This window comes from Phasianus colchicus, chromosome 22 (genome assembly GCF_987193195.1).
Source record: "Phasianus colchicus chromosome 22, bPhaCol1.hap1.1, whole genome shotgun sequence".
NCBI lineage: Eukaryota > Metazoa > Chordata > Aves > Galliformes > Phasianidae > Phasianus > Phasianus colchicus.
Genome location: NC_143457.1, coordinates 5312873 through 5326394, shown reverse-complemented (window position 1 = coordinate 5326394; position 13522 = coordinate 5312873). Strand labels below are relative to the sequence as shown.

Sequence of the window (13522 nt, the reverse complement as noted above, 5' to 3'; positions counted from 1 at the left end):
CATGAATCAGGTAACATGCACCAGAATTATATTAAGTTGCTTGAACTTTTTTGACCACAGGATGCAATTTTCAGCTCACTTCTAACAGAAGGAAGCTGTACCATTCTTCTGTAGGAGGAGCACTAGTGCATAGTATACTACTCACAGAGTTTTGTTGTGAGTTGCTGTTCTGTCCCAAAATTTGTGTGTGCCAGTGTACCTGCACAGTTACCAAATGCGTGCATACGTGTGTGTGGCTGCAGTAGAAAAAAGGCTGAAACAGGAAAGGTTTGGCTTTAAGGCTCTTCCATCTCCTTGTTATTCTGCTGCTCTGCGTTGCAGAGATTGGAGATATCCAGTGGGGATGGAGATTTCATATTTGAGACTGTATGACAGCTCTTTGTCTGGAAAGATCCTTCAAAATTGGAATATGAAACCAATTATGCTCACACCCCCTAAATCTTGGATTGTGTAGACTTGAGTACAGACAGCGAACTCAGTTAGCAAAGGAGAAAACCCAGTTTGGTAGTTTTGTCACAGCAATCAGTTTGTGCTGACATGAGTTGGCTCTAAAACAACTGATTTCAGAAGGGCTGAAAGTTCTGAAATTGATTTCTCTAAACCAAAGCATCGCATTGAAAATGGAAGCAGTGATGTTCTCCCTTTTGGAAAGGTCAGACCCAGTAACATGATGACTGCAGGCTTCCAATGAATGTGTGACAGAAATACCATCTCCTTGTAGTACAAGAAAATAATGATTGCTGGCAAACTTGAGATTTTAGTTGTCTCCATGATCTCAGTAGTGATGTTTCTCACTGGGGTAGGAATTAGATGCATTTTAAGGCGTATGCTCTGGTAAAAAAAAAAAAAGTGCATTGCTCAGTGGTATTTGTATGAATTCCTGAAGTTTTTTCCTTGTTTCTGGACATAAAAGGATTTTTGAATATGTCATGACTCTGGGAAGCTCAGGTTCTTTTTGTATCTGTATTGCAGGTGGTGTTTTTCTTTCTTCCATTTGTAGTCTCAGGAGTGGCTTATGAGCAGGAGCTGCTAGCCCAGTGTTTCTGGGTATGTGGTGTACAAAACACCTTTCAGAGAGTGATTGGACTCTGCTCCTGCTGTTACCTAACCGGCTGAGATTGCTTGGTAATTCCTGAGCAGAAACAAGGAACCTTTACTGTGGTGAGCTAAAGCTAGCATTAAAGGGGCACTGTTACAACGTTACCCAGCGTAAATCGATGTATGTATTTTGGCTTCTTTAACTGACCCTGTTCTTTTCAAAGTACAAAGCCAGCTCTGCTTTGGTGGATGTGAACCCCAGTCCCTGTCTTCCAGAGGTAATACACTACCCTTGTCTACAGTAGCTCAGAATCTGGCTGAAGTGATCTTACTGATCTTGCAAACAGCACCTGTGGATAAATGAAATTACATCTTTACATCATTCATGCTGTTCTGCTGCTGGCATTTCTGTTCAGACTGTGAAAACATCCTGGTTTGGGTTTGCTGGGGCTGAGTCTGGTCAGTTACTCTCCAAAAATAACAGCATTCTGTACTTTACCTGAAGCCTTTCACTTTGCAGAGCTTAAATGGTTCTGAAGAGTAGATTTTGCTGTCTGCTGGTGTAGGAAAAAAAGGATTCAATAACTGTAGCTCCTGCAGACATCTGGGCTGGTTTTAAGCAGTGTGCTGGCTTAACTGTGGAGGTATCTATTCTTGCTTGCCTTTCCCTGTAAGATGGGAAGAGAACTGAAACAAGGAGTTCTGTGAGTCATAGAATTTAAGAACATCTGATACTCCACTTCTTTTAATTCCCTGAAATAAGACTGAGTTCTGTAGTCATGATCACTGCATGGTCATCAATGCATAGAGTCATAGAATCATTAAGGTTGGAAAAAAACTCTAACATAATGAAGTCCAAATGTAAATCCATCCCCACCATGCCCCTCAGTGCCAAAGCTGCCCTTTCTTGAACCCCTCCAGGGATCTGGGACTCCACGACTTTCCTGGACATCTTCATTGTGATGTGTTTCTAAATCCCACAAAACTGGTAAGAACTATAAAATTATAAGACTTCTTCACTGCTCTCAAACATAGCCAGAACAGGGGGTACAAAGTAACAGGAAGAAGGTTGAATGGACAATTGGGATTGTGTATCTATATGTCCCTTGTTTTCTTAGGAAATGTGGTTAAAATCTTGTTTACAGTAAAAGCATAGTATTAAATATTGGTTAAAAATAATTGATTGTTGTTTTTACACTTGTCCAATAAGCAGGATGTGGTGCAGGTCAGGGAGGTGCTGTGCTGAAGGAGTTTCATTGCCTTTGGTGTGATTAGGTCTGAAGAAGACTAGATGCTTTGGGAACCTCTTAGCAGCTGCCAGCACTGTGTCACAGCTGCTGCAGAGTGATTGGTTTCAGACAAGGATGTTGAGTCCCACATCAGGAGTTGGCATACCAGGTGAAAAAACTGATAGCTTGGAAATTGTCAGGTTTATTTTAAAAGAACTGACAATTCATAGCAGGAAATAGTCAAATATGAAAATAAGCAGTTATGGAGGAACGTGCCAAAATAAAAGGTAGTAAAAGTGGCTAGAACAGTTAAAGTCAGCAGTGTAACTATGCGTAAATGGCACTGTGTTACTCACCAGCACTTTCCCCTAGGTGCTTTTGAGTCAGAGCTGTTTCCTCTTGTGACCAAAGGGTTTGCTGCTCTCAGCTCTGAGGCAGCTGGCTACTCTTCGTGGAGCAGCCTGCTGGAGGCTGCCCAGCAGCAGAATCACCAGGCATGGCCTGAAGTCAAAATCTATGATTGGTCACCTGGACCTGGTAGGCCTTGGCTTGGCTTCCCTCATTCTTATTGTTTCAGTTACTGTACTGTCTTTTCTGTTGTTTTTCTTAGGTCTGAATGAGCATCCTCCAGAGAACTGTCAATGCTTAATTTTACTGGCTTATGATGTGGAAGAATGACATGTATTAACAGCATCCTGCCATCTGTAAGAAATTGTGCTATAGGCCCATCAGAAGGTAGGGCAGAGAGAAACGTGTCCTACTTCTGATAACATCACATGTTCCTTGGGGAAAGGAAGAGTGTTGTTGCCCTCGGGAAGGCAGGAAAGCCTTTCTCTCACAAGTACTTTATGCAAAAACCTGGGACTGTGAAAAGGAAACAAGCAGAAAAGCCCCATGTCATTATTTCTGCCTTGGGTGCAGTACTATCTCTGTGATTTCTGATTACTCCCCAGCCTCACTCTCAGTAGAAAGGAGAGCAAATAAAAACATGTATCTAGTTTTCAGAGTAGGGACAGCTGCTTCTGGAGTAGAGCTGCAAGTTTTAAGTAACTGGAACATTATTTCTACCTTGTGCTTATGTTGAAGGGGAGCTCTGAAATGGGTGATCTGGTACAACACTCAGGTGTCTGGATAGAAGCAGCAATGCTGGTTCAGTCAGGTAGGTTTGTATGCCCAAGTTCTGGGCACTTGGATTGATCTAGAGTAAATGCACGGTTTGCACGGACTACCCTTACAAGTTGGCCAAGCTCCATGTTTGTGCATCTAAATTTGGCAGCAGGATTATATTGTATTACACAAAGGAACCTCCTTTCAGCCTAACTATTTTTATTTCAAATGAAATTGCCTGCCAACCTGAGGTAGATAACACAACTCTCTGGGAAGCAACCTTTGAGCGCCCTTTTCAGAGTCAACCTCTTAATTTTTCCACTCTTTCCCAGTCATTTCTGATCTCAAAATAAGATGCTGTGCCTGGAATTGCACTGCTTAATTATTTTAGGCGGGTGCAACAGATGAGCTGCAATTAGTGTGGGAACTGGAGTTCTCCTTCCAAAGCTCCTAGTGCCAGAACACTGTTCCCATGTAGAGAGGGACTGAGAGATGTGGTTGAGGCACAGTGCTGGTGGTCAAAAAGGGGACACAAAGTGACATAAATAGCTGAATGTGCCCATTTCCCTGAATACTTTGAGAACTTTTTTGGTTCTTCACAGAAATATGTGCTGTGTGCTTGTGGCTTAAGCTTTTCTCGTGTTAGAGGAACCTGACCTACTGTTGCCTGTGGAGGAGATTGCTGGAGAGCTGCTCTGGAAAAGGTTCTCTGTTCAGTCATCTTCTGTGGCACTGAGTCAGCACTGCTTGTGAGTGATTGCTTTTAATATGTTCTTGGTAAGTTCCTCGTCAGAGCCTGCTGTGACTGAGCAGGAGGATGGGCAGTGATATGGGATTTCAGAATGTTCTGTGTCCCATGGACCAGTTATTTCTCCAATCTCTCCCTCAGCTCCTCCTTCCTTTTGTGTAGGCTTAACGACTTCCCTGTGAAGTGCCTTGAGATCTGAAATGAAGAGGTGGGCAAAGTGAAGGCCTTTTTACATGGAAGTGCTACTGAATTGAAAAGTGAGACCCAAGGTCTGCCTGTCTGGTGCCTCTTTTTTCTGAAATATGGAAAATTCTGGAGCTTTGTCTATAGGGATGAGTAACAGCTTGGTGGAATGCTGCTTATCTCAGCTGCTGCCTTCTCTCACTTTTCTGAAGACAAACACACTGGCTAAATAAATGTTCAAAGGGGTGATGAGATCCCTCTGTTATTTCCTCCTGATTCTCAATGCTGTTTGCCATCTGCCAAATTGGACCAATTCTAAGCCTCTGTCCCCTAGAGGGGGCTTAGTGGTTTCGGGATAGGTTTGAAAAAGTGAGGACTCTACAGAACCACAGCTCCAGTGGGGCTGAGTCAGTCCCATGTCATAGGTTGGATGCCCTTCTGTCTCAGGCACTTGATATCAAGAAGTTAATTTTGGGGGAGGTGGTTTTTCTGCATAGATCTAAAAGATTTAGGTGCATGGAGATGCAAGTAATAGCACCTTAGGGGCTCTAAACCCCCTCCTCCCCCCGATTCCCAGCAGCACACAGTTGCTGGCTGCTGCTGTGAACCTTAGGGGAAGATGAACAGATGCATATACATGCACAGAGCCAGCTCTTGAAGTTATGATTGATGGGAACTCCAATTTAGATTTGCATGTTTTTCCATCCCCTCAGGAACTTCATGGTTCATGTGATTTTGAGCTAATATCAATGTGTTGAAGGCACTACTGGCTCTCCATAAGCTGAGAGATAGTTAGATACTTTGTGTCTTAAAAAAAACCAACACCACCAAACCAATAACAACAACAGTTTATTTTCCCTGCTGTGATGTGAAAAGAGGCAGCAGGTAGTAATGAGTGTGGTTCTCCTTGGGGAATCAGAGTGCTGCAAAAATCTGAGAGGTAAGAGGGATGCCATGGGCCATTTTGAAGTTAAAAATTACAGTCCTACCCAAATGCATTCTGTCTCAGAGCTCTTTGTATCACTGAAGCTTTCCAGAGCAGAAAGACAGGAAAGATTTTGTCCGACTCTGCCCTTCAGTCTGCATCCTCATCAGTCTTCTGTGCAGTGAGCCCTCATATAGTGCCAGAGTTTTCTAGGCTCCCCGTGAGGACAGAGGCAGCACAGTCTACAGACTGAGGTACTAATGCAGCTGGTCTGGGCTGTATTCCTAATTCTGCCACTGATCTGCTGTGCAAGCCTGGGTGAGTCATTTCCTTTTGTGTTGTGTGTCTCGCTGCTGCTCCTGTCTGTTTAGACTGCAAACTTTTCCTATGAGGAGCTGCCTGTGCTGTGTACCCAGCCTGCCCTGTCAGCAAATGAGCACAAGTCTGGTGCCACCAAAAGAAAGACCCTTGCAAACATAGAATGAGAGGCTGCTCTGTTTCTATTCTGATTTCCCTGCTTGCTTGTTTTTTTTTTTTTCTGATTGAGGCTAGTGCTCCCTCAATCAGGTACCTTAGACAAAGCCTTGGCCTGCTATGATTGAGGGGGATGCACTCAAGTATCTTGAAAGAAAGAAAAGAAGAAAAACAACGAAACAATTCAGTGAAAACATGTATTAATCTATGGGGGTTTAATTAAGATTTTGCCTAACTGCGTCTGATTCAGGTGCTTGTTTGGAAGACTGTGAAACTTGACACTGATTCAAAAGCACTGTCAAAAGGATTTGTTGTTTACAGGTTTTTGACAGTGATTTTCACAGGCTGTGAATGGCATGAAACACTATATCTGTTGGCAAATCTGTTCAGCACCAAAAAAAATCCATCTGGTGAAGCAGAGCTGTGTGAGATGAACAGGAAAGAAAAGGTGAAGGCAGGGAGACTCTCCCTACATTCTTTTCTTTTAATGGAAGTGATAAATTAATGTCACTATTACCTAAAGCTTGCTAGCAGTAGGATTCATGATCTGATAGGTCTTGAAGTGTTTGTGCAACTGGGGGGTTGATGAGAGAGGCTCTGAGTGGATATAAACAGAGCTCCATGGTAGTTCATACAAGCTTGCAGATTTGGACCTGCTGGCTATCTGCCTCTGATAGCTTTTTTGGGGCACAGAAATCCACTTGTCTTTTCTCCCTGCACCAAACCCAGCCTTTTGGATTCCATCTTATGGAAGAATCGCCAAAGCACATTTTTATCTTGGAAAAATAATCTTCAGTTTTCAGTCTGGAAAGAAAAAAAAAAAAATCAGTTGGTTTCCTGGGCAATTTCTCTGTTTTTGTAACTGGTTCATATTAATGGTTTTGAGATGAATCCCAGGAATCTGCAGCTGACAGCTTTCCAACAAAAAGGAGAGTTTAAATACAGTGGCATCTAAAGATGCAGGACGACAGGAGTCTCTGAGCTGCAGAGATAGCAAAGGGTGCACACAGTGCTCTCACCCTCTTACCTGGGCACTCACACTTAGAGCAGCTCAGGAACACACACAGGCATAGGCACACCTTTCTGTTTGCTAAGAGCAGTTTGCTTGGATGCTGGAATTTAACTCTTCCTTAGTGTATATCAAGGTCTTCGCTTGGCAAAGAAGCAAAGCTCAGTGCATTAAGCAGAAGATCAAAATCCTCTTAAGATTCCATCTGCCTAAATACCTTACATATCTGGAAGGTCTCTATTATTGCTGCATCACATCGCATCAATGAGTTTGGCACATAGGGAGATGGAGCTTTTCAGTTGGAGGGCTGAGACAGGCAGAAGCTGAGGAATTGCCTGCAAATGACAGGGTAACACATACTGCTCCTGGGCAGCCCTGTCATTTTGCTTCAGAAATGCTTGCACAGAGCATTGCAGAGGCTACAACGTGGTGGGTTTGTGGATTCCATCTTTCTCTTTGCTGGAAATTGGTTGTTTGAGGGATACTATACAAGTGAAGCTATTGACTGTTACAAAACTCCTTTGTATGTACTTAGTAGGAGGCTGGCAGAGATCTGCCTTTCTTGCACTGTGCATTTTGCCTCAGCTGTTGGTTTGGTGGTAGATAACACAGGCTGGGGATAAAGTGGTCTCCAGAGGAATAAAACAAAGCAGAAAAACATCTGGCCAAACTCTCAACTCGTCATCCTGAACACGGTCTTAGGAGAATGCAAATCAGGGGCACAAGCATTTACAACTAGGGAACAGAGAATAAACATTGTATTGCTGGGTGTGTAAGAGAGATGCTGCTTGTTACATTGCTGGGATAATGACAGGCTTCACTTGACAGCCCTGTCATTGTGGTTGGCTCTCAGTTTTGTCCTTTTAGTTCACAGCTCTTGCTGCAAGTTGGATTATTTCAGCCTTGTTTATGGGATTCATTGCAGCTGAAAGATTTATTTTAATAAGAAAAGCTTTGCAACCAAATGAAGCCTCCTGGGAAGTGCACACCCTCTGGTAATTCATGTGGCTCTGTGTTATGTTGCTCTTTTCCATCAGCAGGCAGGTCTGAAGATTCCTCTGCCCCAAAACTGGAGCCCCCAACTGCAGTATCCCTCCCTGCCTCTCCCTCTTTTGCTGCTTCCATGCAGAACTCTGTGCTTTTGGTTTGGCAGGATCCATGCTGGTTTTGCCCCTGTACCTGTCAGTACTCTTTTCCCAAGCTGTAGCTTTCCCTGCTACTTTTCCTCTAAAAAATTATCCTTGTTTTTACTTTTGGGAGGAGCTGTTCCGTTTTCCTTTGATGGTAGCATGGTGCAACAGGTTTCACATTTAGAGAAGATGTAGGGAAGTTGCTGGTAATACAAACATGGAGCATTGACAGGTCATGCATGTAAGTCCTTGTGCTTTAATTTGTGTCTTTGTGTCAACAGAGCCTTAATCCTGGCATTCCTTTTCAGTGCATTACGTGTACTTATAGCAGTGAAAGTAGGGTGGAAGTGACTGCTTTTCCTCCTGCTTCCCAAGTTTAATGATTTTCAAAATGACAAGAAAGGATGAAGGACACCTCTTTGCATCAGACCTGATATTTGCTCAGTTTTCTGGACTGGTGCTCAGGCCAGATGTATTGGGAGGTCTGTCAGTGCAGTGCCTGCAGGCACGGAAAACAAAAATGTTCAAATGGAAGGGATCAGGAACAGCAAAGTGCCTGGCAGATGTGGCTTGCTCATTACTGCTTCCCACAAGCCAATTAATCTGCCTTTGGGCAGGGCTTTTTTCCACCTGAGTCACCAGCATTTCTAGGTGAAATAGGGATGACTGGAACAGAAGAGCCTTTCTCCCTGACCTGCATTGAGCACGGCAGGTGCAGAGCTCCTAGAAGCAAAACCTCTTCCATACCTTCCCCACACATGGATGAGCTGCTTGCTTTGGACAGGCTTTGTGGTGGGGCAGATGGCAGGCTGTGCTGCAGTGGGCAGTGAAGGGATGCTTCTTGTTTTGAGAATCAATACCCAAAATACCACTGCTTGACCAGAGTCTCTTAGCCTGACTTGTATGGAGAATCACATTAAATGCTCAGCACCTGATGGGGCAGTGTTGGTGCAGCTGCATGCTGGGGATCTCTTTCGTGCAGCAAGGCTCTAGGAGCATAAGGCAGACTGGAGACTGCACAGAATGAGTGAGAAAAGGGCAGGAATCTGTGTCCCTTTACTCCCCTTCTGAACCCCAGGGAAGCTGTTCCTCCTTTCTTCCACTGGGCTGTTTTCTTCGGGAGGCTGCAGTGGGTTTGGCCTGAACTTGGCTTCCTTCAGCCAGGAAATAGCCAATTCGTGACAGCAGCAACCACAGAGCTCTGCATCCATCCCAGCAGGCAGGCAAGAAGAGCCAGTAACCACTGCAGTGCCAAGGGTGGGGGGCAGAGAGATGGGAAGGCAACCTGAGGTTGCAGTGCTGGGAAGGATGGAGGGAAGGACAGGGTGCTGTGCTTGCAACCTGCATAATGGGAACAGCTTTTTGTCTTCCTGCCAAACGTTTCCCAGGCTCTGCTGTGATGGTGCAGCTGTCGGATCTGAGCCTCAGCCCTACTGCCTGATCTGACAGGCTCCAGGAAGGCTGCTGCTGCCCCCAAGCTGCTCTCAGCTTCTGTCGGTCAGTAAAGTGTTTGCTGTGATGCCTGACAATTGGCAGCAAGTTTTAATTTTGGGGGGTGTGCAGGAGGCTTTGCTGCATGCAAGCGCTTATGGAATTATCATGCAAATATCTGAGGCTTGCAAAAAGTAAGTCTGTGTGTTTAGGTTGCAGTTGGGCTGGATGTGTGAGCATCCAGGCTATTGACACAGCTCATCTGGGGAGCGTGGGAGCTTGCACTGTGAGTGACTATTTGTGTCTAATTTCCCACAACTCCCCATTGAATAGAAATATGTAAGAGTTGAAGTTGGCAGTGAAATCTCATAGGGTTCTTACCTGAATGTGGTTTTAGAATGTTTCTCCGGAAACAAATTAATTGTAATTTGGGTCTGTTTTGGACAGTATAAAGGCATGCTGGGGTTAATGCAAGCTTTGTTCATGGTCAAACTATTTAATAATAATAATAGCTTCAGTTTCTTGGAATGTCTTGGAAGTGTCTGGTTCCATCTGCTGCTGGAGAGGGCACTACACTGGGTGAAGTTCTGGTCTGATTTAGTCTGGCTGCTCTTGTTGCAGAGCATTCAGATGTTTGTTTAGGTTTTGGTTGAAAGGATAATGCCCTCCTCTTTCCTTAAGCACAGCCCTCTCTGGGATAGGGTAAATAGATGGAACAGACCAATGTCAGCATGGAAAAATGCAAGTGGGGCAATTGAGTTTCTCTCCATGAGTGCCATGGGAAGGGTTAGGTTTTATTTTTAAGCTTTCATATGAGAATCCCACATATATTTAGCTCTGTTCTACAGATGGAATTGTAACATCACTCATAAATGTCCCTTTCCCCTAAATTTTCCACTTGATGACTAATTTGATTGTATAGTTAAATCTGCTAAACACTGCTAACCACAAACAACAGCAATCTTACATCATAATAAGAGAAGTTTGCTGCGTTTTGACATCTATTAGCAGCACCTGCACTGTCTCCTGAATGTCTAGGCATGTAATTTTCCTGCAAGTCTTGCATGAGAAGACTCTTTCAGGTTCATTTGATCACCTGCATGGGTTATGCTGTTGGGATTGCTCAGGGGCAGATGGAGATGGAACCATGTGCTTGACCTAAAGCAATGCCTGAGCCTCTCAGAGCCACGGTGCCTCACGGAGCTGGGTGGTGAATAATCCAACTCAATGTATTTTACCAACTACAGCGAATTAAACTGCATTCTTAGTGATGGAATTGTTCTCAGTGATGGAGTTGTTCACCCAAGTTTTCTGTGTTCAGGTCTGACAGGAAATCCTGTTCTCCACGTTGCACTGGTCTGGAGCTTTGTTTGTGTTCTAGGTTTCTCTGCCTGCACTGCCCTAAGCTCCCACATACCCAGTCTTTTGCCATTATTACCCTCTTGCTGAGATAGTTGCTATTAAGTCCTTGTTTACAAATCACAGGACAGGGTAAACATTGTTTTCTAGGTTGTCTCCTGAGACTTGAGCTTAAAGTAAAACCATATGAAGAGACAAAGATCAAAAAACCACTGAAGGCAACAGAATAAATTGTCTCGAGCAGACAGCTGGACGAGTGTCAAACAAAGGAAGGAACAGCTGGATCAAGTAAAGCACAAGGAAAATTAGTTTCATCCTCTGGGGAAGGGAGAAAGATTTGTTTCTAGAGCCCAGATCTGTGTGGGACCAACCATAGCCGATAAAAGTTTTACATCAAAGTCAGACAGGTCCCAGAGGGAGGGGAAGGAGAGGAGTGGGTGTTTGTAGTAACTGTGCAGGGAGAGTTATGGAGAGGAAGGAGGTGGAGTGTGAGCGTGGGGGAGAGCAGTGGGGAGGTGGGGAGTTAGGACTTGTAGGTGGAGTAACTGCAGAATATGAGCTGCTGTCCACAGCTTTCTGGATGTAAATTGATGAGGTCATAGTGTTTTCCAGTTAGCAAAAAAAAAAAAAAAAAAGTTTTTTAAAAGTCTTCAACTTGTTTTTCAAGAGAGACGGAAACACGGAGAAGCTGAAGGAATGGAGCAACTAGCAAAACTCCTCCTGTGGCAGCTTTTGCTTCAGCAAAGTAAGCTCCTAGCTGGTCGGTGTGATGTTACTTGTTTCTGTTTCAGCTGCAGAGGATGGGGCTGGAGATTAGAGAGATTTTGAACTGTTATCTTTGTTAGATTTTGCTCAGGTTCCTTGTTTAGCTGGGTTTGGGTCTGCGAGGGGAAAGATTTATGGAGTTCTCAGGCTTTTTTGAGAGGAAAGGAAAGAATGGAGAAATACTTGAGGTTAAATGCTGCTTCATTCAGCATGTTTGTGAAATGTATTTCTTCCTCTCAGTTACTTTAATTGTAAATTCAAAAGCAGTAAGCTTAAAGGAGAGTACTGTAAATCTTGGATAGTTAGAGTTACAGGGTCCAAGGCTATTTTATACTTTTGAAGGGGCAGAAACAGCTGATACATTTGTGCACTCAGGATGGAGGTACTAATGAAAGTTTTTATTCCCTGTCAGCATAAAGATAGATAGGAATTCACTTAGACATTAAGCTACAGGAGAGGGATGAGGGCAAGTATGATGAATGCACAGTAACAGTGACTTGTACGTTTTCCTCTACCACAGTTTTCTGTAGGGTCTGAAAACAGATCCTGAGAGCCTGATCCCAAACTGAGCAGAGAGACCTCAGTCAGTAATGCTTGGAAGGCAGGAGAAGACATGAGGATAAATTGTAAAACCCAAGCAATCTATCTTTGCAAGACCTTGGGATTTAAGGAAGGCACCTGTGAGCAAGGAGGAATTGCAGCTCAAAGAACAGTATGGAAAGACCTCATTCCAGGTGCTGACAGTAGGAAGTGAGGAGCATGAGCTTTTTGGGGGGCAGTGACCCTTCTGCTTCTCACAGCCCTTAATGAAAGGCTGTGGCTTTCCACCTGAGCCTCTTGAAATTTCTCAGTATACAGAGTTCTCAGTTTGGTCCCTGTTTAATGTAGTGCTCTTGTCACCAAATCATCCCCGATGTTGTGATGTCTAAAGGCAAGGGTTAGGAATGGAATCAGTCATAGGGACAGAAGGATTATGGTGGCTCAGAAAAGTAGTGTGGGGGGGTGGGTTAAGCTGGGGGAAGGAGGAGAAGCACCAACCAGTCCAGCTGCTCCCCAGTGTGGCTGAGCACGTTAACAGTGCCTGGGGCAGGAACAGCAGGTTGGGTTGCTGCACAGCACAGAGCCAGCAGTATCCCACCACAGGATGGATGATCTCTCATGGACATCTTTGGGTGTATTTTGGAGAGAGAACTGTGATGCTGAGTGCTGCCATACCCACCCAGGTCAGGTTAGTGTAATGAGAGAAGGGAGGAAATCTGTGTCTCTGCGTTTGCTGAGATGATCCTGCTTGGAGAAGAACCACACCCTCAAGTGTTAATATCTTGCAAGGAGGAACAGTGCTGTGTTTGGAATGGCTCTGCAAACTATTCCATGGGCCTGGAGCCAACGTCAAGTACACGAACCAGAAAAGGGTTTACAAAGCTGAGCTAATATCCGAGCTGTCTGCAAGGAAGTCAGGGCAGATCTACGTGGGATCCTGGCTGTGTGGTGGCCAAGGTGTGATTGCTTTCTTGTCCAGACAGGAGGGTTTTTCCTTTCTGCTGAGGCAGCACATTCTTGCTTTTTGCCAACTCACAGCACGTTGCTACCTGCAGAGGTGCAGGGATGGTTGGGGCTGGGTGGGTGGCCAGCAGCTCCACTGCAGGCATCCTTGAAAGCAGTATGCTCAGCTGGTGAGAAACTTGTCCCAGCAAGCTTTAAAAATAAACAATTACAGAGACTTAGATAGAAGTCCAGTTCAAAGCCTGGCCTGGTCATCAGTTGGCTTTGTAGGGAAAACTTTGTTTAGACAAGGAACTTTATTGCTCACCATCTCTGCCTAGAGATGGGCCCAAGGTGGTGTTTCTGGCTACTGATCTGTGTGTTAAAAAAGTGGCTGCAGCAATAGTGCTGAGCTCATTTGTGTGGATGTCACCTCGATGTGACTGTGTCATAAACCACGATGGTCTCTTAGGCACTGTGTCAACTCCCTGAAGAGTCAGGATGGACTCTCTGCCATTCTCCAAAAGGATCTGGAAATAGCCTGTTAGCACAAGCTTCTGTTTTTGAGGTAATTACGTAATAACTCAATGGAGACCATTAAATCTCCTGCAGAAGCAGTGGGGTTTATGGGAAGAATAAGGG

The 13522-nt window shown here is 44.5% G+C and overlaps 1 protein-coding gene across 3 annotated transcripts in view; it reads left to right on the top strand.

Moving 5' to 3' along the window:
* Nucleotides 1-2509: 2509 nt before the first annotated feature.
* Nucleotides 2510-13522, top strand: part of MXRA8 (matrix remodeling associated 8) — a 28692-nt gene continuing 17679 nt past the window's right edge. The window contains exon 1 of one of the 3 annotated variants that reach the window (XM_090122970.1): nucleotides 2510-3002. In XM_090122970.1, coding sequence (XP_089979096.1) covers nucleotides 2942-3002 — 61 coding nt within the window. In that variant the 5' untranslated portion in view covers nucleotides 2510-2941. Of the gene's footprint in view, nucleotides 3003-5420; nucleotides 5549-10365; nucleotides 11379-13522 lie in introns of those variants that run through there. The other 2 variants (XM_090122969.1, XM_031613632.2) reach the window with 2 other exon arrangements.